Source organism: Leopardus geoffroyi, chromosome B3 (assembly GCF_018350155.1).
Source record: "Leopardus geoffroyi isolate Oge1 chromosome B3, O.geoffroyi_Oge1_pat1.0, whole genome shotgun sequence".
NCBI classification, from domain to species: domain Eukaryota; kingdom Metazoa; phylum Chordata; class Mammalia; order Carnivora; family Felidae; genus Leopardus; species Leopardus geoffroyi.
This window is the reverse complement of record NC_059337.1, coordinates 61,590,688-61,614,630: the sequence shown is the minus strand read 5'-3', so window position 1 is coordinate 61,614,630 and position 23,943 is coordinate 61,590,688. Positions and strand designations below refer to the sequence as shown.

General features: G+C 37.9%; 1 protein-coding gene across 14 annotated transcripts in view; it reads left to right on the top strand.

The window, feature by feature from the left end:
* The window catches only part of MGA (MAX dimerization protein MGA), a 167,921-nt gene that overhangs the window by 87,658 nt on the left and 56,320 nt on the right, over positions 1–23,943 (top strand). For all 14 annotated transcript variants that reach the window (XM_045448087.1, XM_045448082.1, XM_045448086.1 and 11 more), the window contains exons 3-8: positions 8,487–9,435; positions 10,233–10,311; positions 10,429–10,524; positions 21,493–21,624; positions 22,091–22,195; positions 23,113–23,774. In XM_045448087.1, the coding sequence (XP_045304043.1) occupies positions 8,487–9,435; positions 10,233–10,311; positions 10,429–10,524; positions 21,493–21,624; positions 22,091–22,195; positions 23,113–23,774 (2,023 nt within the window). The remainder of the gene's footprint in view (positions 1–8,486; positions 9,436–10,232; positions 10,312–10,428; positions 10,525–21,492; positions 21,625–22,090; positions 22,196–23,112; positions 23,775–23,943) is intronic.

Sequence of the window (23,943 nt, the reverse complement as noted above, 5' to 3'; positions counted from 1 at the left end):
TTTGAAAAAAGGTGTGGATTTTATGTTACATAATTTATAAATAAAGCTGTTAAACAAGTAAAGAAAAAGCCATTTTTCACCACTTAAGTGAAATTTTTGCAAGGGAGAAGTTCAGACAACTTCAGACTTCAGACAGATGTTCAGACAGAGCTTGGCTTGGGATTCTCTCTCTCTCTCTCTCTCTGTCCCTCCCCCACCTGCACTGTTTCTGTGTCTCTCAAAAATAAATTTATAAGCTTAAAAAATAAATTGTAAACTGTTGTATTCTCCCAGGTTTGTGCAAGATTATTCATTATGTGTTAGATTTCATCAGGGAATCCATGGAGTTTTCTTTTTTGGCAGGTTTCAAATCACAAATTCAGTTTCTCTTTTCTGTTTCATTGACCCCCTCCCCCCCCCTTTTTATTTCCTTCTTTTTACTTGCTTTTGGTTTAATTTGCCTGTGTTACGTTAGAATGGGGGTTAGCTGACTAAGACCTCGAGAACCATACCTAGCCTGCCATTTGTTTTATATGGCCTGCAAACTAAGATTTATATATTTTTAAATAGGGAAAAAGTAAAAGAAGAGTAATATTTTGTCACCTGTGAAAACGAATTAGAATTCAAATTTTGGTGTCCATGATTTGGAATCCAGTTGTGCTTACTTGTTTACATATTGTCTGTGTTTCTTTTATGTTACAGTAGCAGAGTTGAAGAGTTGTAACAGATTGTATGGACCTCAAAGCCTAACATTTTTACTATCTAGCACTTCACAAAAAAGTTTATCAACCCCTGACTATTATAATTGATTTAGACCTTTTATTTAAAGGTATAAAATTTCCTCTGAGCATTGGTTTAGGTACCTTCTGCAAATTTTGATACGTTGTATTGATACTTAGTATCGATTTATAGCTTGATTCTCTTGTTAGAGAACATGTAACTTAAAACCTTTGAAATACAAATTTATCATATCTTTGCTTTATTGTCTAGCATATGATTAGTTTTGGTTAATACTAAGTGCACTCTTGGGGCCCCTTGGGTGGCTAAGTTGGTTAAGTGACTTTGTCTGAGGTCATGGTTTTGTGGTTCATGAGTTCTAGTCCCACGTCAGGCTCTGTGCTGACAGCTCAGAGCCTGGAGCCTGCTTCAGATTCTGTGTCTCCCTCTCTTTCTGCCACCCCCCTGCTTGCTTGCTCTCTTTCTCTCTCTCTCTTTCAAAAATAAATAAACATTAAAAAAATACTAAGTGCACGCTTGAAAATTTATGTATTACGTAGTGTTTGGTAGTTTTCTCAGGTAAGTATGACAGTATTGTTCATTTCTTCTTTCTCCTTAATTGTCTGTTTGTCTGTATGTCCTATCGGTTACTGAGAAAGGTGTGTTAAAATCTCCCACCAAAGTCATGTACTTGTCTGTTTTTCTTTTCAGTACTAAAAATTTTTTGCTTCAAGTATCTTGAAGCTATATATACTTTAGGATTCTTGTCTTTTGGATTAGTTGAATCCATAAAACTTTTACAAGGTTCCTCTTTATCTTTGATGATAATTATTTTTAAAGTCTACTTTGACGTTATTGAGCCACATTGGCTTTCTCATTTTGTTGACGTGACTTACCTTTTCCCTTCTTTCACTTTAAATCTGTCTCTGTCTGTCCTTATATTCAAATTGTGTGTGTGTGTGTGTGTTTAAACAGCTTATAGTTGGAACTTTTTGTTCACTGTTAAAATCTTTTGACTTTTATTTAGGTTATTTTGTTCATTTACATTTATTTTTATCACTAATATGGCTAGTTTTTAAGTATTACATCTTGACAATTCCATTTTTAGAAGTGGTTTTATTAGTCTGCTCAGGTTGACATAACAAAATAGCATCAACTGTGGCTTAAACAGTGAAAATTAGTTTTCCAGCAGTTCTTGGTTTGGAACCAAGAGAATGGTTTGGCAGGGTTCTATTTCTTTTTTTTTTTTTTTTTTTTTTTTTTTTAATTTTTTTTTTTCAACGTTTATTTGTTTTTGGGACAGAGAGAGACAGAGCATGAACGGGGGAGGGGCAGAGAGAGAGGGAGACACAGAATCAGAAACAGGCTCCAGGCTCTGAGCCATCAGCCCAGAGCCTGACGCGGGGCTCGAACTCACGGAACGCGAGATCGTGACCTGGCTGAAGTTGGACGCCCCACCGACTGCGCCACCCAGGCGCCCCGGCAGGGTTCTATTTCTTTTGAAAGCCCTCATCCTGGCTTGTACACCGCTGCCTTCCAGCTTTGTCCTAATGTAGTGTGGGGAGAGATCTTTCCCTATCTTTATGACATTATTTAACTTTAATTACATCTTCAAGACTATGTACAATCATATTGGGAGTTAGAACTTTAACATAAGAATTTGAGAGGGACACAGTTCAGTGCATTGCAGTGTTTGTAAAGATTATAGTGTGTGTCCTTATTTTAAAAGTGGAATTCAATTATAGCAGGACTTGAAGAGCTAATTATAAGCATAGTTCTTATAATTTGTGTCTTTTTATGTATGTTATAAATTCCTCAAACACTGTTACTTTATTTGCTTTAAACAGTCAGTAGTCATTTAAATAACAAATGTTTTATATTTACTCACATCTATTTTTCATTCATTCTTGGATCCATTTTCACATTGGTTCATTTCCTGTCCATTCAAAGAACTTCCGTTAGTGTATATTTTTAACTTCCTAAAAATTGAGATTAACTCACTGCCATAAAATTCACTCTTATATTTATTTATTTTTTTAATTAGAGAGAGAGAGAACTTGAGCTGGGGATAGGGGCAGGGTGGGGGGGGGGAGTGAGTGAGAGAGAGCATGCCACGTGTGTGCGAATATTTCAAACAGGCACCACTCTCAGCGTGGAACCTGACGTGGGGCTTGATCATGACTGTCAAAATCAAGAGTTGAACTTGGACGCTTAACCTTACGAGCCACCTGGGTGCCCCAAAATTCACCCTTTTAAAGTGTACAGTTTAGTGGTTTTAGTATACTCAGTTGAATTGTACAGCCATGACCAGATATTTTGGGACATTTTCATCACCCCAAAAAGAAAACTCCTTGCCCTCTGTTAGTCATCACACCCCATTTTTTTTTTTTTGCATCCCCTTCTCAACCCCACCCCATCCACACACAACTGTCCCCATTTTGTCTATATGGATTTGTCTGTTTTGGACATTCATATAAGTAGAATTATATAATATGTGTGGTCTTTTATTTAGCATAACATTTTGAAGGTTCATCCATGTTGGTGTGTGTCTGTGCTTCATTTCTTTTATCTCTGAACGATAATCTTGTATGGGTATGGCACATTTTACTTAATTCACTGATCAGTTCATAGACATTAAGGCTATTTCTACTTTTTACTTTATTTTCATTTTTTAGTTAATTTTAAAAATTTTTTATTTTTATTAAAAAATTTTAAGTTTATTTCAAGAGATATGGTGGGGGAGGGGCAGTGAGAGAGGGAGAGAAAATCCCAAGGAGAGGCTCTGTGCTATCCTTGTAGAGCTAAACATGGGACTTGAACTCCTGAACAGTGAGATCATTACTGTGAGATCAAGAGTCACATGCTTAACTGAGCCACCCAGGTGCCCCCTACTTTTTAGCTACTATGAATAACATAAGCCCATTCTTTACCCACTGAATTGTTTTGGCACCTTCGGCAGTTGAAAATCACTTAATATAAATGTGCAGTTCATTACTAGACTCTGAATTAAGTTCATTTGAGCTCTGTGTTTAGTCTTATGCCAGTATCGTCACACTGTTATGTTTATTATAGCTTTGATAGTGAGTTTTGAAATTGGGAAATACAAGTTTTAGAGAACTTCATTCATACTTGTCAAGATTTTTGGGGTTATTTTGAGATCCTTGCATTTTCATATGAAATGTAAGATCAGCTTTTGGATTTTTATACAAGTTCCAGGTGGGATTTTGATAGGAATTGTGTTGAATCTGTGGATCGCCTTTTAGGGAGTACTGCTGTTGTACCAATATTAGGTCTTATAGTGCATAAACACAGGGTATTTTTTTTTTTTTTTTTTTATTAAAGTTGTCTTTAATTTTTTCCAAAAGTGTTTTTTAGTTTTCTTTGTACAGGTTTTATACTTTTTGGTTCAGTTTATTTCTAAGTAATTTAATCTTGCTGCTTCTATTGTAAATGTAAATGGAATTTTTTTCTCTTGCGTTTGTGATATTTGTTTCTCATTTGTAGAAATAATGTCTGTCTGTGTATTAGTTTTGGATCTTGTAGTTTTACTAAACTCATTTATTAGTTCCAGTAGTGTTTTAGTGGTTTTCTTAGTATTTTCTACATACAAATAATGTCATCTGTGAATAGAGAATTTCACTTTTTCCTTTTCAGTCTGGATATTTTTTATTTCTGTTTCTTTCCTGATCACCCTGGTAGAGGCCTTTAGCACAATTGAGTCTAAGTTGCGAGAGCTAACTAACATCCTTATCTTGTTTCTGACCTTAGGAGGCAGTAGTTCTTGTACAGTCTGACTTGTTTCAGCTGTTAGAAAATGTCTTTATCTTTGAAGTCTTCTTTTGTTGGATACAGAACATTAGGTTGATTCTTTCATGACCTTATGATGGGTATCAGTCTATTGTTTTCTGACTTAAATTGTTTTTGGTAAATAACGTCTTTAAGTAAACAACATCTTACTGTTGTTTCTCTACCATAACGTGTCATTTTTCCTCTGATGTTTGTAAGGTTTTTCTCTTGATCTTTAATTTTTGGCAGCCTCCTCTTTACGTGCCTAGGTATGGCTTTCTGAAAGCCATTGTATTTATTCTTCTTGGCATTGGCTGAGCTTCTTGGATCTGTGGGTTAAAACTTTCACTTTTGGGGGCGCCTGGGTGGCGCAGTCGGTTAAGCGTCCGACTTCAGCCAGGTCACGATCTCGCGTTCCGTGAGTTCGAGCCCCGCGTCGGGCTCTGGGCTGATGGCTCAGAGCCTGGAGCCTGCTTCCGATTCTGTGTCTCCCTCTCTCTCTGCCCCTCCCCCGTTCATGCTCTGTCTCTCTCTGTCCCAAAAATAAATAAACGTTGGGAAAAAAAAAAAAACTTTCACTTTTGGAATATTTTTTTTTTTATTTAAAAAAAATTTTTTTTTTTTAACGTTTATTTATTTTTGGGACAGAGAGAGACAGAGCATGAACAGGGGAGGAGCAGAGAGAGAGGGAGACACAGAATCTGAAACAGGCTCTAGCTGTCAGCACAGAGCCCAGAATCTGAAACAGGCTCCAGCTGTCAGCACAGAGCCCGACGCGGGGCTCGAACTCACAGACTGTGAGATCATGACCTGAGCCGAAGTCGGCCGCTTAACCGACCAAGCCACCCAGGCGCCCCAACTTTTGGAATTTTTTTGTTCTTTTTTCTCTCCAAATGCTTTCCTTTCTTAATGCCTCTTAAAAAGTGCAATTACTAGTATGTTAGGTCATTTGATGTTGTCCCTCAGATTTTTGACCCCCCCCCCCTTTTTTGGTATCCTTCTTTTTTTTTTTTTTTTTTTAATATTTATTTATTTTTGAGACCGCACGAGTGGAGGAGGGCTAGTGAGAGTGAGGGAGACACAGAATCTGGAGCAGGCTCCAGGCCCCGAGCTGTCAGCGCAGAGCCCGATGTGGGGGCTCAAACCCACAAACCACAAGATCATGACCTGAGTCAAAATCAAGAGTCAGATGCTTAGTCCACTGTACCATCCAGGCCCCCTTAGGTGATTTGCTTAATAAATTTCAGCTCATTCATGGATTCAGATGTTTTAAGGAAAGGATTGTGCTCCTCTGTGATAGGAACTTGGAATCTAAGTGCTGGGAGACTGTAGGTTCTCAGTTTTCAGGCCAGCTTCTGCATCACCACTTGTTTTTCTGGGGGCGGGCGTGGGGGCGTGGTAATTGGTAGGAATAAGGACTAGTTTTCTGTTTGGGTTTCTCTAGATTCTAGTCTGCCCATTCTCAGGCATTGAAAGTTTGACTAGTTCCTCTGTGTCAGACTAAAGATCCTTTGTGTATGACTGCTCTTTTTCTTCCTTCACTTTTGCTTCAGGCAGTGTAAATGGTACTCAGGGTTGAAAGCAGTAGTAATCTGCGGGTCTCCTAGAGAAGGCTGGTCCCTGTCTAGAATTCAGTTTATTTGCATTTGTGACTGTAGGTCTTCATTGCCTTTGAAGAAGAAGAAAAAGATTTTTTTTTTTTAAATTTATCTGGTGTTTTCTAATTGTTAAGACAAGTGATTATCTTTGTAATCTTCTGCATTCTCACTGGAAGTGGAAGTCTTCCACTGAAGGATTTTTGAGTAAGGTCAAACAAGATCTTAAGTTGTGCAAGAAATGAATAACTGTACATTGTTGTTATGGTTGCTTTTGTGTATTTGAGATAAATGAAAAATTTTACCAAGATGAGTGACTCTAATTGGATTAGTGAGTAGTATTAACATGTTCTCAAGATACATTGGTACAATTTATATGCTTTCATTGCATATAGGAGGGGGAAAGTAAAAAGATGATTTTTTTTTTTTTTTTTTGTGATGAATTATAAACACTGAATTTACCTGGGTCGTATGTACTTGACTTCAGCTACCCTAACCTTTTATTTAGGAAGAGTTAATGGTTGATTCATTACATTGAAAGTGAGTTTTTCCGTTTCAAAGTTGAAAATAACTTGGCAACAACATTGTGAATATACTAAAAAATACTGCTGGCTTGTACATTATTAAATGGTTAAAATGTCATGTTTTGTTTTGTTTTTTTAAATTTTAAACATTTATTTATTTTTGACAGAGAAAGAGAGACAGAGGATGAGCCAGGGAGGGGCAGAGAGAGAGAGGGAGACAAAGAATCAGAAGCAGGCTCAAGGCTCTGAGCTGTTAGCACAGAGCCCGACGCAGGGCTCGAACCAAGATCATGACCTGAGCCGAAGTCGGACGCTCAACTGACTGAGCCACCCAGGCGCCCCTGTTTTATGTTTTTTTTAAATATTTTATTTTTTAGTAATCTCTACACCCAACATGAGGCTTGAGCTTACAACCCCAAGATGAAGAGTCACATGTTCTACCAGCTGAGCCAGCCATGCTCCCTGTTATGTTTTATGTTTTATGAATTTTATCCCAAAACAAATCAAGCAGTTTGAAAGTACTTCCCTGTTGTTTATTGCAATTCTTTTTTTTTTTTTTTTTTTTTTTTTTTCCCTTTTAAGAGAGACAGTGCCAGTGGAGGGGTAGGGGGGAACAGAGGGAGAGGGAGAGAGTGAGGGAATCTTAAGCAGGCTGCATACCCAGCATGGAGCCTGATGTGGGACTTGATCTAACATCCCTGAGATGATGACATGAGCTGAAATCAGGAGTTGGACGATCAAGGGACTGAGCCACCCAGTTGCCCCCATGTCGCAATTCCTTTTTTTTTTTTTTTTTTTTAAAGTTTATTTATTTTGAGAGGGAGAGCGTGTGCATGGGCACAAGTAGGGTCAGGGCAGAGAGAGGAGAGAGAATCTCAGGCAGGCTCCTCACTGTCAGCACAGAGCCTGATGCTAGGCTTGAACTCAGGAACCATGAGGTTGTGACCTTTGGTGAAGTCAGATTCTTAAAGTGACTGAACCACCCCAGGTGCCCCCTATATTGCGATTCATTTTTATTTTTAATTTTATTTTTAGTTTTGAGAGAGAGAGAGAGAGAGAGACTGAGCATGAGTGGGGGAGGGGCAGAGACAGAGGGAGACGAAGAGTCCAAAGCAGGCTCTAGGTTCTGAGGTGTCAGCGCAGATCCCAATGTGAGGCTTGAACCCACAAAATGTGAGATCGTGATGTGAGCCTAAGTTGGATGCTTAACCAACTGAGCCATCCAGCTGCCCCACATTTCTTTCTTTTTTTTTTTTCAATGTTTGTATAATTTTGAGAGGGTACACGTGAACGGGGGAGGGGCAGAGAGAGGTGGGGAGACAGAGGATCCAGAGTGGGCTCTGTGCTGAGAGCACAGGGCCCATCCAGTTGGTGGCTCAAACTCATGATAATGGGGCTTGAAATCACGAACTGTGAAATAATGACCTGAGCCGAAACCAAGAGTTGGACGTTTAACGGACTGAGCCACCCAGGCACCGCCCCCCCCCCCCCCCCCATATTGCAGTTCTTAATTGTAGTGGACACTGGTTTGCTCTTTATTGTCAGTGGTTAATTGATGTGTCGATTAGTTCTAGAATTTAATTTTGGGTCAGTGCCAGCTGACTTTCAAAATTGAGTGTATTTGAAAAATAAGTGTTATATCTGAGTTTTGATTTAGTGATACTGTACTCATTTTTATATATTTTTTATGAGAAATTGATGAAAATTGTAAAAGTGTGATGGTGGTAAACTGCTTTTGAGAATCTTAAGTTACACTTTTTTTTTTTTTTTGAAGAATGGCTCATAAAATCTTATGTGTTGCTTGGTTTCCAGTAGTCTTTCTTTTTTACTCCTGAGTCTTACTGATAATTTTGCCCTTTTTAACCTCCCTCCCCTGTCTCTTCAGTCTTGTTGCCAACAATTTTGAAGACGGCTCCCATGTAACATCACCATTAGACCCGGATGGAAACTTCAATGTTGTTATTAAAGAGGAACCTGTAGATGATTATGAGTATGAGCTTGCTGAGTGCCCAGAAGGGGTAACTGTAAAACAAGAAGAGACAGATGAAGAAACAGATGTATACTCAAACAGTGATGATGATCCTATATTAGAGAAACAGCTAAAGAGACACAATAAAGTTGATAACCTAGAAGCTGACCATCCGTCTTCTAAATGGCTACCCAATAGCCCATCAGGTGTTGCTCAAGCTAAAATGTTCAAGTTAGACGCTGGAAAGATGCCAGTAGTCTATCTGGAGCCCTGTGCTGTCACTAAAAGCACAGTGAAGATTTCTGAGCTCCCTGATAACATACTTTCCACATCTCGAAAAGATAAATCTTCTGTACTGACAGAATTAGACTATTTGCCTACATACGTTGAAAATTCCAATGAGACTGACTTCTGCTTAGGCAAGGAATCAGAAAATGATCTTAGAAAACATTCACCAGAACTTGGGGTGGTACAGAAGTATCCCTTACTTAAAGAGCCTCAATGGAAATATCCTGAGATATCGGACAGCACTACCACAGAAAGAATACCTGACAGTTCAAAGAATTCTGCTGGAGACTCATTTTTCGGAAAAGAGGACTTGGGCAGAAGGAGAACAACTATGCTTAAGATTTCAACAGTCACCAAGGTTGTGAGTGCTAATCAGAATACCCCTTCAAATGTCTCTGGAAAAAGAGGAAGGCCACGAAAATTGAAACTTTCTAAGGCAGGGAGACCACCTAAAAACGCAGGAAAGTCTTTACCTTCTACAAAGACCACTCCTATAGGTCCTGGGATTACCTTTCCAGATGTGAAGCCTGATCTGGAAGATGTGGATGGTGTTCTCTTTGTTTCCTTTGAATCAAAGGTAAGATCATTTTCAGCTTTCCTTCTAGGGTCAAATAGTGATTCTTGAATTATATACTAGTTGATAAATAACTCAATCTAGTTCTTTCAAATGCAGCTATTAATGTGAGGGTATATGTGTGCGGAGAGGAGTATCTGCAAAATGTTCGGTTTTATTACAAGGCACCACTTAAGATATTTTGTTTGAATGGACTTAAATGATTATGTATACTTATATCTCAATTTTTAATTTTTATACTGTGTTTAGCTGGAGTTTAAAAAATCATTGGATCCTTGTGGCATTTACATTATCATGGACTTTAAAAAGCATAAATACGTGAAAAGTTGACTAAATTTTTTGGGATACCCCATCCTCTGATACTCATCAATAACAGAGTACCCCCGGAGAACTAAATGTGGTCTTATAAATACTGTTGTCTCACACATGGATAGTTTCTTTATTCTACTCCCAACTCTTCAACTAGATTATTTTTCTTTTAGGTCTTTTTAGGAGACTGGTATTTCAAAATTGGCTTACAGAGATGTTGAATTCTCTTTAGCTGGTCTTTTCCTCTTTCCTTGTTAATTGCTGAGTATGCAATATATATAAACTGTAGGAAATCAGTATGTAAATTGGCATAAACGTCATTTTATGTCAGCTGAGCATATTCAGAGTTTTTGACTTCTTCTTTTCCTTCTGATCATTTAAGTACTGTTAGTATAGAACATTTAGAAAATACCAGAAGTATCAAAAAACATTCCTGGTTTACTTTTAAACTTTTAGAAATGATATGAACTTTTTTCTTATTTTAAATATAGGAAGCTCTCGATATTCATGCAGTTGATGGCACAACTGAAGAACCCTGTAGTCTTCAGGCATCAACCACAAATGATCCAGGTATATATAATAGTATAAAAGGAGAGATACTTCCGATTTGGCTCTAGAAATGAAAGATAAAATGTTAGTTTTTCTTTAATATATAGTAGCTTATGTCATTGTTTGTTTTCTGAGTAGGTTGCAGAGCAAGAATTTCCCAGTTGGAAAAGGAATTGATAGAAGATTTGAAGGCCTTGCGGCACAAGCAGGTGATACATCCTGGTCTTCAAGAAGGTAATATTGTCTAAAAAAATATACAAGCCAATTTTCAATTTTGTTCTCTCCTCTCTCTCTCTTTCCCTTTTCTCCTTCCCCCTTTTCCCTGTTTTTACTCCTCTCCCCCCATCCTTAATTTCATTTCTTTTAGTGCCTCTCTCAGCTTGTGTTTTTCTCTGATTCTTACTCTTAAGAACATGTCAATATGCTTTTTATCCTAACAAAAATCTTTCCAACTCTGAAGATACTGTCTGTGAAGCATATCTTATGCATGTAAATAATGTATCATAGTAAGAAAGTGTTCTCTTTTCTCTGTCTTATAACTCCATATTTTCTTCCCTCATTCTCATTTGTAAATTTTAGTTGTTTTTGCTTATGTGTGTTTTCTTTTGAGGGCAGGGTTCTACTTATATACTTAGTAATATGTTTAAGTGTGTAAATAGAATACTTTCTCATTGTGTGGCTGTAAACATATTTTGTGTATTTTATGTACTGCTTGGGACTTTAAAAATTTTACTGTTATATTTTATTGTAATAAATTGTCTTTGGCTTTTATTATGTTGCTTAGTCCTGTATTAAAAAAAATTTTTTTTTTAATGTTTATTTATTTTTGAGAGAGGAAGAGACAGAGTGCAAGCTGGGGAGGGGCAGAGAGAGAGAGGGAGACACAGAATCCGAAGCAGGCTCCAGGCTCCGAGCTGTCCACACAGAGCCTGACGCGGGGCTCGAACTCATGAACCATGAGATCATGACCTGAGCCGAAGTCAGATGCTCAACCAACTGAACCACCCAGGCGCCCTTTAATCCTGTATTTTAAGAATGAAATCTACTACAGTAATCCCTCTCGCCCCTCTTATGTGCAGTCTCTTTCCATGGTTTCACTTATTAGAAGCAGATGATTCTCCTTCTGATGTATCGTCAGAAGGTCATTAGTAACCTAATGTTGTGGTACAGCACCTACCTTATTCACCTCACTTCATCACAATTTATCATCAAACATCATCACAAGAAGAATGTTGAGCACAGTGTATTTTGAGAAAGACCACATTCACATAACTTTTATTCGAGTTTATTGTTATAATTGTTCTATTTTATTGTTGTTTTCTCTTACTGTCCCTAATTTATAAATTAAACTTTATCATAGATATGTATGTATAGGAAAAAACATTGTGTATGTATGTGTGGGTAGGGTTTAGTACTATCCGTGGTTTCAGGCATCCACTGGGGGTCTTTGAATGCATCCCCTGTGGATTAGGAGGGACTACTGTGTATTCATTACCATCATAGTAACTCTGACTTTCCATTTACCCTGTAAATGAAAGATTGTAAGCCATGCCTCAGTTTTTTAGCTTGTTGTATATCTGATTTTAGGTGTGCTTCTTGGAGTAGTTTATTCAGTTTTTGACTATTAGTTTTCCTTTCAAAGGAACGTCTAGTTGATTTACATTATATAGCACATCATTTATATGAGAGTCTAAGCATTATATGGTAACAAAATGATTTATGAAATGATCATTCAATTTGTAAATTAGCTCATAATACTTGAAAAACTTCTGCTTTAATATGAGACTCCTTGTGACAGTGTGATCTTAAGGTGTGCAAATCTCAATCCAAGTGATAAGGACTAGGTACAATGGATTTTTAATCGACAGTTACAGTCAAATCATAGTCTTACTGGTAAATAACATTTATTATAATTTATTGTCAGCTTTCATATATTTTTTTAAAGTTTATTTACTGATTTTGAGAGAGGCAGAGAATGCAAGCAGGGGAGGGGCAAAGAGAGAGAGGGGGACAGAGGATCCAAAGTGGGGTATATGCTGACAGCAGAGTTGCAGGGCTCAAACCCATGAACTGTGAGATCATGACCTGAGCCAAAGTCTGCTTAACTAACTAAGCTACCCAGGCCATCCCTGTTGTCAGTTTTCATTTCTGCTGTTATATTTAATATTCTTAATCTCTGTCAGTTAATTTATCTTGTATTTTTTTCTTCCTTCTACTTGGATTTTTTTTTATTGTTGTTAGTTATGTACTCTGATAATGTATAAATACCTGTCAACCTTACCTTTGTTTTAGTCTTAGTGCTAGAGGTAAGTATATTCAGTGCTACCTGCTGGTCTTTTTGCTTTGGTTTGTTTGCCTGTTAATTCCTGGTTGGTTAAGATTTGAGTTTTTTTCCTTCCCTAACATGCATTGTAGTCAAATCTAACGTTTTCTTCTCGGTGTTGGGGGTTCAGAGTCAAATGCTCCTGGAAACTAAGCAGGTTACCCAAATGAAAGAAGCCTCATTTTGTGGATGAGGTTGGACTGTGGCAGTCTAGAGCACAGGTGCCTCTTCTATTTTTTTTTTTATAAATTTTTAATATTTATTTGTGAGAGAGAGACAGAGTGTGAGCTGGGCGGGGGTGGGGGGGGAGGGGGGCGGGCGGGGTGGTGGTGGTGGTGCGGGTTCGGCCAGAGAGAGGGAGACACAGACTCTGAAGCAGGCTCCAGGCTCTCAGCTGTCAGCACAGCCCAACACGGGGCTTGAACTCATGAACCGTGAGATCATGACCTGAGCAGAAGTCAGATGCTTTAACCGACTGAGTCACCGAGGTGCCCCACAGGTGCCTCTTCTAAAGGGGCAGTCCCATCTGTAGATTGTTGTTCAGTAGACTGAAGTCAGCATATTTGTATAGTGATGCTCAATTTCTAAATGATAGAAGCTGATACTAGATTTTTTTTTTTTTTACTAGTTAAAAACATTTTTAAAGTTTATTTGAGAGAGAGCGCAAGTGCGAGAGAGAGAGCGGGGAAGGGGCAGACAGGGAGAGAGGACATCCCAAGTAGTCTCTGCACTGTCCCCACAGAAAGGTCCCTTTCTAGAAATTGATGATTCAAACAATTTAAGTTTCAATTAAATAATGTCATATTTCTTTGCTTTTCTAATAACTGTGGAGTTTCATTATTTAAGAATTTTGTTTATTTTTTGAGAGAAAATGTGCGTATGAACAGAGGAGAGGGAGAGGGAGAAAGAATCTTAAGCAGGCTTCATGCTGAGCATGCAGCCTGATGCCGGCTTGATCTCAGGGCCCTGAGAGCATGACCTGAGCCAAAATCAAGAGTGGATGCTCAACCAACTGAGCCATCCAGGGGCCCTTCATTACTTGTTATAACAAAAGGACTTAAAAAATCTTTCTGAGCTGAAAACTTGAAAAACATGAAAAGACTTTTGAGCTTGCTTTGAAGTTGTGGAAGACATATTAAGCCTGAGAAGGTGTTAGTTACCGTTTTTGGTGTTAGTTTTGTTGCTGAAATAAGAGTTTTAATTTTGTTTTCCACAGAACTATATTTTTGTCTCTCCTATACTGTCTTCACTACATCCAAATTGATTTAATTTTTGTCAAACTGAAATTATCATCAGTTTTTGACCTTTAAAAGTACTTTTTGTAGAAGCATTTCTCATTCATTCTGCCAAGTCAGTTTTATGTCAATTTAATATTTTTAAAATTTTAGGTAAGTTTTATATTTGTAGAAAAATTAGGAACATAGAAGTTTCCATATACTGTTCATTCAGTTTTCCTTGTTATTAACATTTAACATTAGTATAGTGCATTTGTTACAGTTAGTGACATGGTATTGATATATTAGTATTAACCGAGGTCCATACTTCATATGGATTTCCTTACATTTTTGGTCCAGGATTCCATCTAGGAAATCTCTTTTAGTCCTCATGTCATCTCAGAATCTTGGCTGGGACATTATTCAGATTTTCTTTGTTTTTAATGTCCTTGAAAATTTTGAGGAGTACTCGTCAAATATTTTGGAGCATGTCCTTCCATTGAGATTCATCTGAATTTTTTTCATGGTTAGACTGAGGTTATATGTTCATAAGAGGAAGATCACAGAGGTGAAGTGCCATTCTCATCCCATCATATCAAGGGTACATTTTATCAACATGATTTATCATTGACCTTTCCATTGACCGACCTTTGGAAGGAAGTCACTGGGAAGCCCATATTTAATGAGTGGGGAATGATGTTCCACTTCCTTTTTTTTTTTTTTTTTTAAGTTTATTTATTTTGAGAGAGCTAGAGAAAGAAGGCAAGTAGGGGAAGGGGCAGAGCATTCCAAGCAGGCTCCATTCTTTCAGTGCAGGGGCAGATGCTGGGTTCAAGCTCAGGAACCATGAGATCATATCCTGAGCTGAAATCAAGAATTGGATGCTTAATCTACTGAGCCACCCAGGCGCCCCATATTCTGCTTTTTGAGGGTGGAGTATGTGGATAAATTATTTGGAATTCCTCTGCCCCAGAGATTTATCTTTTTTCTCCAATTTAAAAAAAGTTTTTATTTCCAATTAACATCCTTTGTTATATTAGTTTCAAGTGTACAACTTTTATTTATTTATTTAAACTTTTTAAAAGTTTGTTTATTTTGAGAGAGAGAGAGCACAAGCTGGAGAGAGAGGGGAGAGAGGATCCCAAGCCGACTCTGTGCTATCAGTGTCAAGTCCGACATGGGGCTTGAACCCACGAACTGTTAGGTAATGACCTGAACCAAATTCAAAATCAGACACTTAACTGACTGAGCCACCCAGGTGCCCCCAAGTGTCCCAATTTAGTGATTCTGCAATGCTATACATCATCCAATGCATTGTACAAGTACACACCTTAATCGCTATCACCTATTTAATTAACCCCTCCATCCCCCTCCTCTCTGGTGACCAGTTCTTTATACTTAAGAGTCTGCTTAAATTCTCTTTCTCTCTCTCTTTTTCCCTTTGCTCAATTGTTTTGTTTCTTAAATTCCACATAATATGGTATTTGTTATTCTCTGATTGGCATACTTTGCTTAGCATTATACTCTAGCTCCATCCATGTTGTTGCAACCTGTTTATCATATCAATATTAATTTTTGCCAGTTACAATGTTAAATTCCTTTATGGCAGTCTTTCTAGAGCTCTATGACTTTCGATTTTAGTTAAAAATACATTCTTAGTGTAGTGTTAATTAATGGTTAATTGGAGTTTTTCTTTTATATATATCTGCCTTTTTTAAAGTTTAGTTTTGAGAGAGACAGAGGAAGTGTGGGGCAGGGGAGGACAGAGAGAGAGGGAGAGAGCAAATCGCAAGCAGCTGATGGTTTGGAGCCTGATGTGGAACTCGAACTCAGGAACCATGAGATCATGACTTCAGCTGAAATCAAGAGTTGAATGGTTAACCAACTGAGCTCCCCAGGCTCCCCTATATATCTGCTTTTCTTTTCTGTGTCGTTTAGTTATGTAGGAGTTAATTCCTCTTGAGTATGTTTTTGTGGGTACTTTATATTTTAGTTGGTTTAGCTGGAGCAGGCTTTTTTTTTCTTTTTAAACTACAGGTTACCCTAGGTGACTGCCTTTGAACCTAAAGTGTAGCTTTTTTTTTTTCAATTCTGTCTTTATGAGTCTTTTTTTGTAATGGTGTGATGATATGTTTTTAAGAAGTAGCTCCTAATCTGGTGAAAAAGCAAAAACATTTAGGAGTATAATTTAGTTTAAAATGTCATATGTGGAAAGAATTTTATGCTTTTTTTGAGATATGCTTTCTGTGAATTATTTATGTTATGCAATGTAATCTTATAGGAAACCAACTAAGTCTATAGGTCTCATGTATGTGTTAATTGGGGAAGGATTTTCTTGCAGGACAAACATTTCAGGATAGTATAGGTAAGCTAAATTGGGAATTACTTTGAACATTGTCTCTGTGCCATTGACTTCTCTACTTTTATGACTAAAAATCGATACGTTTATTATTTATTTATTTATTTTTAATGTTTATTTTTGAGAGAGACAAAGCACGAGTGGGGAAGGGGCAGAGGGAGTGGGAGACACAGAATCCAAAGCAGGCTCCAGGCTCTTGGCTCTGGGCTCGAACTCAGAAACCGTGAGATCATGACCTGAGCTGAAGTTGGACACTTCACCGACTGAGCCACCCAGGTGCCCCTGATACGCATATTTAAAATAGGTGTGCACTTTTTGTGGTTTTTAGGTCTTGCTGTCTCTTTTGGGGGTAGGTGGAAGTTTAAGATACGAGTAAACACAGACAAGAAAAGAGGAAAAACAGTTTCTAAATTTGTGTGGGTCTAGATTTTGCATGTCTACCTACTTGGTTGTGTGGGTACATTTTTTATCAACTTAATTCCTTTCTTTTTACCATCAATGTAGGCAGCTGTTCTGGCTTTTTTTTTTTTTTTTTTTTTTTTGCAATAATGAGTATTTTTCTCTTCTCTCAAAGCACTGGGGTATCTCATTTCATCCATTTTTAGGATTCAGTTCTCATTTGAATTTCTGGCAGTATCTTGCTCTTTGGTTCCACTCTGCTGTCCCTTCCCACCTTTCCTAGTTAATTCTACTTATTCTAACCTAAGTGTTAAACCTTGTGTAAAATTTTACTGTATTCCCTTGGGCTTTTCAAATGTCATTTCTTTTTACTTACCTCTCTTAGGACTTACTTACCCTATTTTAACTTTGAAAGCTCTTTGAATTTTGGGAAATGTCTTTTATCTCTATTACCATTTGTATTACAGAGTATTTCATAGAAAAGGTGCAGTAAATACTTAAAACATAAAACCCAGTGTGGTGAATTGATATTTTACTGATGAGGAAGCAAAAGCTAAGAGAAATTTAGCCCAAACACAAGATTAGAAACCAGTTGTTTTGACTCCTATTCTTATTTCTCCCTGATTTGTTAGAAACATGAGGAAAGAATATTTTATTTTTTAATTTTTATTTCTTTTATTTTTTTTTAGAGAGAGAGAGCACTCGAGAGTGAAAGAGAGAAAGAGTGAGAGAGAGGGAGAGAAAGAGATAATCTTAAGGAGGCTCCATGCTCATTGCAGAGCCAGATGTGGGGCATGATTCCCTGACCCCAGGATAATGACCTGAGCTGAAATCGAGAGTTGGATGCTCAACCAACTGATCCACCCAGGGTGCCCCTATTTTAAGTTTTTTTTTTTTGTTCTTTTTCTTTTTTTAATGTTTGTTTATTTTTGAGAGAGTGCGAGTGAGGGAGTGGCAGAGAGAGAGAGGGACACACAGAATCCAAAGTAGGCTTTAGGCTCTGAGCTGTCAGCACAGAGCCCGATACGGGACTCAAACCCACTAACTGTGAGATCATGACCTGAACTGAAGTCAGACACTTAACTAACTGAGCCACCCGTGTGCCCCTAAAGATTGTATTTTTAAACAATCTCCCTACCCAGTGGGACTCAAACTCATAAACCTGAGATCAGGTGTTGCACAGTCCACCAACTGAGCCAATCAGGTGCCTCTGGAAAGAATATCTTATTAAAAATTTTTTTTTTAATATTTATTTTAGAGAGAGAGAGGGGGGCAGATAGAGTGCGAGCAGGGGAGGAGCAGAAAAAAAAGAGGGAGACACAGAATCTGAAGCAGGCTCCAGGCTCTGAGCTGTCAGCACAGATGTGGGGCTTGAAGTCACTAACCATGAGATCATGACCTGAGCCAAAGTCAGACACTTAACTGACTTGAGCCCCCCAGGGACCCTGGAAAGCATATTTTATTGATGTTAATATTATCATGTCATGTGATTAACTAAAACAACAACTATTAATTTTAAAGAATTGGACTTAAACTAAAACAGAATCGCGATCTAGCAATCTTCTGTTCAGATAAGTTCTGTGTGGAGGATACCCAAGTTGCCATAAGAATTTGTGGCTCATAACCTATCTAATGCCTTCACCTTTTAGGGGACCAGTAATATGTAAGCCTTTTGGAGACCTGTACCTATGATTTAAAAAAAATTTTTTAGGGATGCCTGGGTGGCTCAGTCAGCTAAGTGACTGACTTCGGCTCAGATCATGATCTCGTAGTTCGTGAATGTGAATCCCACATTGGGCTCTGTGCTGACTGCTCAGAGCCTGGAGCTTGCTGAGATTCTGTGTCTCCCTCTCTCTCCTCCTCCCCCACTCATACTCTGTGTCTCTCTCTCAAAAATGAATAAATATTAAAAATAAAAAAATTTTTTAAAATTCTGTTTATTTTGAGAGATAGAGAAAACACTCGTGTGTGAGAGGGGAAGGCACACATAGAAAGGAAGAGAGAGAATCCCAAGCAGGTCCTGTGCTGTCAGCGTAGAGCCCAACATAGAGCTTCATCTTAGGAACTGTGATATTGTTCATGATGTGAGTCGAAATCAAGAGTCCGATGCTCAACCTGAGCCACACAGGTGCCCCTGTACCATCACTTTTTTAATGGCTATTACTACAATACAATACTACAATACTTAATACTTTGAACTACTTCAGTTTTGTTAACATTTAAGGTAAACATTTTTCTCCACAATAATATGAAGCCAATAATTCACAAATGAGGAAATCTAAATTACAAGATTGTCACTAGTAACAGAAGAGTACATATTTAAGAATAATAGGATATAAATTTAAAGCAAAAGATTGGAACAAGTTTTTTTAAGTCCACTGATATCAAATGTTGTAGAGAAACGATCAGCAAGAGTTCTCATGCACTACTTACTGGAAGGCGTGTAAATTGAAAGTAATTTGGCATTATCTAGTACACAAGTTCCTAACCTAGTGCATTTTGGCACAAGGTTATCTATGATTTATGACAGATAATATGTTCTTGAAATAGTGATCTCAGAATGGCCAGGCATGACCAAGGGTAATTAATAACTATAGAGCTAGTTGCCTCCAGCTACAAGCATCCCAAGGTTTTTCCCAGTTTGTATAATTAATCATTTTCTTATGTGCCATTACACCAGAAGGATTCAGAAGAAGTGTATCATTAAACTTCTTAGCAGTAAATATCAGACTCCACTCTACAGATGAAATAGATGAATTTATTAAGAAGTGTCAGATGATTTACAGAATCTTCTGAAAGGCCAGAGAAACAGACCCCTAGGACTGTCCAGTCAGGAAAAATGCTCACAGTACATTTGCAGACTGCTCATATAAGCAGTCCCACAACAATGGACAATCACCACCATTTCAATATAGACACGGAACACAGTATACTTATAACTAGGACCTTGCTTGCTTTTACCTCTAAAAAATCCTTGGCCAGAGGCACCTGGGTGGCACATTTGGTTAGGCGTCTGACTCTTGATCTCAGCTTGGGTCATGATCTGAAGGTTTGTGAGTTCGAGCCCTGCATCAGGCTCTGCACTCCTGCTTAGTATTCTGTCTCTTTCTGCTCCTTCCTTTTGGTGTGCGCTCGCTCTCTCTCTCTCTCTCTCTCTCTCTTTCAAAAAACAAACTTAAAAACTCTTGGGCAAACACTGTTGCCCTCATTTACACAATTCTGCAGAGTATCTCTTCATGGTGTTCTCTCCTAAATTGAGGTCTTTCATGGGAACACCTGATTGGCAAAACCTGGGTTACATGACTGCATGCAAACTGCAAGGGAAGTTGTAAAGTGAGTTTTTAAAATACCTGCCTTGAAGAGGTTGGAGTTAATGGGTAAAACTATCTGCTAGAGGAAGCGTATTCAAAATATTTTGGGCAGCCACAAATATGTTGAGCACTCACAACATTCAATACAATTGATAGATAAACAGACCCCATTATATAGCAATTCCATTCCTGGGCACATGCCACAAGGAAAAGCTAAATGCATTAGGGAAGGTCTCACACATGTTCACTTGTACACAATGTATAATTACACTGTAAAGCATTGTTTGTAATTTTTTTTGTTTTTGAGAGAGGGAGAGAAGGTACAAGTGAGGGAGAGTCTGAGAGAGAGGGAGAGAGAGAGAAGCAGGGCCCACCTGTAGTGGGGCCTGAGCTCACCCGATGCCAGACTTGAACTCATGAATTGTGAGATCATGTCCAAAGTCAAGTCAGATGGTTAACTGACTGAGCCATCCAGGTGCCCAGTAATATAATTGTTAGAAGTAGGAAATAAATAGACGAAGGGGTGTGTGAGATACAGGCTTCCAGTTATGGAATGTGTAAGTTATGGGGATGAAAAGTACAGCATAAGAAATACAGTTAGTGGTATTGTAACATTGTCAACTGTACTCTAATAAAACAATAGGAAACAACCTAATTCTCATCTCCAGTAGAGTGATGAATAAATTAGGAGTACTATATATTCATAATCTGGAGTAGTGTACAGCTCTGAAAATAAATGATCTAGAGATAAATCTGTCAACATGGACAAATCTCAGATCTAATATGTTAAGCAGATAAACCCCACAAAATTATAAAAGGATATGCTAAATAAATCCTTTCCCAAAGATTGCCTCTTAAGTAACCACAAATAAGCCATAATATTTATAGGCTCAGTTAACCATTAGTATCATTGATAATAATTAGGGGATTTGCAGCCATAATTCAGGCCAGAAGCTTAGTATGTGGCCAATTTGTGTTAAAGGCCCTAGAAAGTCTCTGGATCACAAAGGGTTAAAGCACAAATGATCTTAATTTTACTATGTTTATGTATTAGTTATCTATTGTTGCTTAACACATTGCCATAAAGTTAGCACATATACTGTCCCAGTTTCTTTGGGTTAGGAGTTTGGCATGGCTTAACTGGGCCCTCTGCTTCCTGTCTCACAAGGCTTTAATTGAGATGTTAGGTCTGGTTTCTCATCAGAGGCTTGACTGGGGATGGATCTCCTTTCATTTTCTGTCAGGTTGTTGGCAGAATTTATATCATTGCAGTTTTAGTAACATGCACTCATATTATCACATACACACTATTCACACACTTCCTATCCTTTTGGCCACATTCTGCCTATTAGAAATAAAGCCCAGGCCCTACCCACACTCAAGGGAGGAGAGGAGAGGATTACACAAATGTGTAATACCAGGAGGTGAGGATCATGGGTCACCTTAAAGCCTGTCTGCCACTTTTTGATTTTATTTCATTTCTGCTCTTCCCTCTATCCCTTTATCTCTAGTAATATCCCCTCTCTCCACCCCAAAAGTTAAAAAGAAACAAAACCAAAACCAACCAGTGTGATTTGTGGTTCTTTTTTCTTGTAGTGGGCTTAAAATTGAATTCAGTGGATCCGACAATGAGCATTGATCTTAAATACTTGGGAGTACAGCTACCTTTGGCTCCAGCCACTAGCTTTCCTTTCTGGAACCTTACAGGAACCAACCCTGCTTCTCCTGGTGAGTGTGTAACATTTGTAAAGTCAACATTTGATATAAATAAAAAACTACCTTTGTTTAGAGACATGTAAGATGATATTCTTTTTTTTTATTATTATTAATGTTTATTTTGAGAGAGAGAGTGTGTGCACCTCTAGGATGATATTCTAAATCTTTTACCTAGTGGTGTAGTCTTAATGGTTTATACATTTCAGATTAAGTCTTAGTGAATAATTCGGGGCACCTGGGTGGCTCAGTTGGTTAAGCATCCAACTCGATTTCAGCTCAAGTGATACCACTTTTCGTGAGTTCAAGACCCACACTGTGCAGAGCCTGCTTGAGATTCTCTCTCTCCTCTGTCTCTGCCTCTACTGCACTTACACTTTCTCTCTCAAAATAAATTTAAAAATAGCCTTAGTAACTAATTAGATATTAAATATTGGTTGGTTTGAATTTTGGTCATTTTTTTTTACTTTTTCTTTTATAGATGCTGGATTTCCCTTTGTTTCTAGGACAGGGAAGACCAATGACTTCACCAAAATCAAGGGATGGAGAGGAAAGTTCCATAGTGCTTCTGCATCTAGGAATGAAGGTAATCAGCTTTTTAAAAAAATTGCAAATATGTTCTGAAACATGTGGCCAAAGCATTGTGTTATAAGTTAAGTCATGGTTGTTTTTCATCCTCTCTTCTTTACATGCTTCAGATAAACTGAAAATAATTGTCTTGCTGATTTCTGTTCCTTCCCATGTTCCATATCCCTAGCCATGTCAGGCTTAAATAATCCCTGTACCCTTTTTAAATTGCATTTCCTTTCTGTAACTCCTGCAGTTCTGGTAAGTATCATTCTCAAATATTACTTCATAACTGTGTACTTAAGAGCTGTAGAGTGATTCCTTAAAACATTACATTTCCAAGTAAACTTCTAATCCAAACATTTTGACTATATGCGTATTGATCTTTTTTAGTGCTTTTCCCACTGCTCTTACTTGCAGTTTACATTCTAACCAGATAAATTTACCCTGTGTCCAAAATAGTTTTCTCATCTTTGAATTCTTGTACATTGTTACAATAATATAATGCTTGTCTGTCTACTACACTTGCAGGTACTGCAATCTGTTAATCTGTTAATCTTTTGGTGTTCTCTTGAGGTTTGATTTACATACATTTTTTGCTCTTATGTTTTTACTTAAGTGTGGTTTCTCTCAAGGTTATAAGTTGTCAAAAGTTGTAGACTCTTATCTTTCAGTTAATTATTACTATTGTTAGCACTTCACAAAAATTAATGATAAATATATGTAATGAGATAATTTTGGGTAACAGATTTTAATGTAATTAATGTATGATTCAATCTCTTCACTTGGTTTTATATTTTTTTCTTCCTTCTAAGGAGGGATAGTTTGGAAGATTCAGTGGCTTGTAACTTAATGCTCTCAGCCTTTTTAAGTGTATTTTCCTAGAGATCTAAAGATTGGCCCTATTTTAAAGTATCTGCATCTCTTTATTTCTAGGTGGAAATTCAGAGGGTCCCCTGAAAAACCGTTCTGCTTTCTGCAGTGATAAGCTTGATGAGTACTTGGAAAATGAAGGCAAGCTGATGGAAACAAGCATGGGTTTCTCTTCTAATGCTCCCACATCTCCTGTGGTATACCAGCTTCCCACCAAGAGTACCAGCTATGTACGAACACTTGACAGTGTACTAAAGAAGCAATCTACCGTTTCCCCTTCTACCTCCTATTCTTTGAAGCCTCATTCTTTGCCCCCTGCCTCTCGAAAGACAAAGTCTCAAAACAAACAGGCAACTTTCAGTGGCCGAACTAAATCATCTTATAAATCCATTTTACCATACCCTGTTTCACCAAAGCAGAAACATGCTCATGTGATTCCAGGAGATAAGGCTGCCAAGAATTCTTCAAGTACTATCTCAGAAAATCAGGTGAATAACTTTGTTGTGCCAACTTTAGATGAAAATACATTTCCAAAGCAGATTAGTTTGCGGCAGGCACATCAGCAGCAGCAGCAGCAGCAACAGGGAACTCGCCCTGCAGGCTTGTCTAAATCTCAAGTGAAGCTAATGGACCTGGAAGACTGTGCACTTTGGGAAGGAAAACCAAGGACCTATATCACTGAAGAGCGGGCAGATGTATCCTTAACAACTCTACTTACTGCTCAAGTAAGTATCTGTTGTTTCCCAGAAGCATATTAGTTTATGGTTGGAAAAATTAGGTTAGTGTGGGGCACTGGGGCTGGGCTTTATGGCAGGAGGATCAGCATTTAGTTACCTTAGTGATAAATAAGGAGATTCTGTTGTCTTCCATATTTATTATTCTTTCTAACTAGAC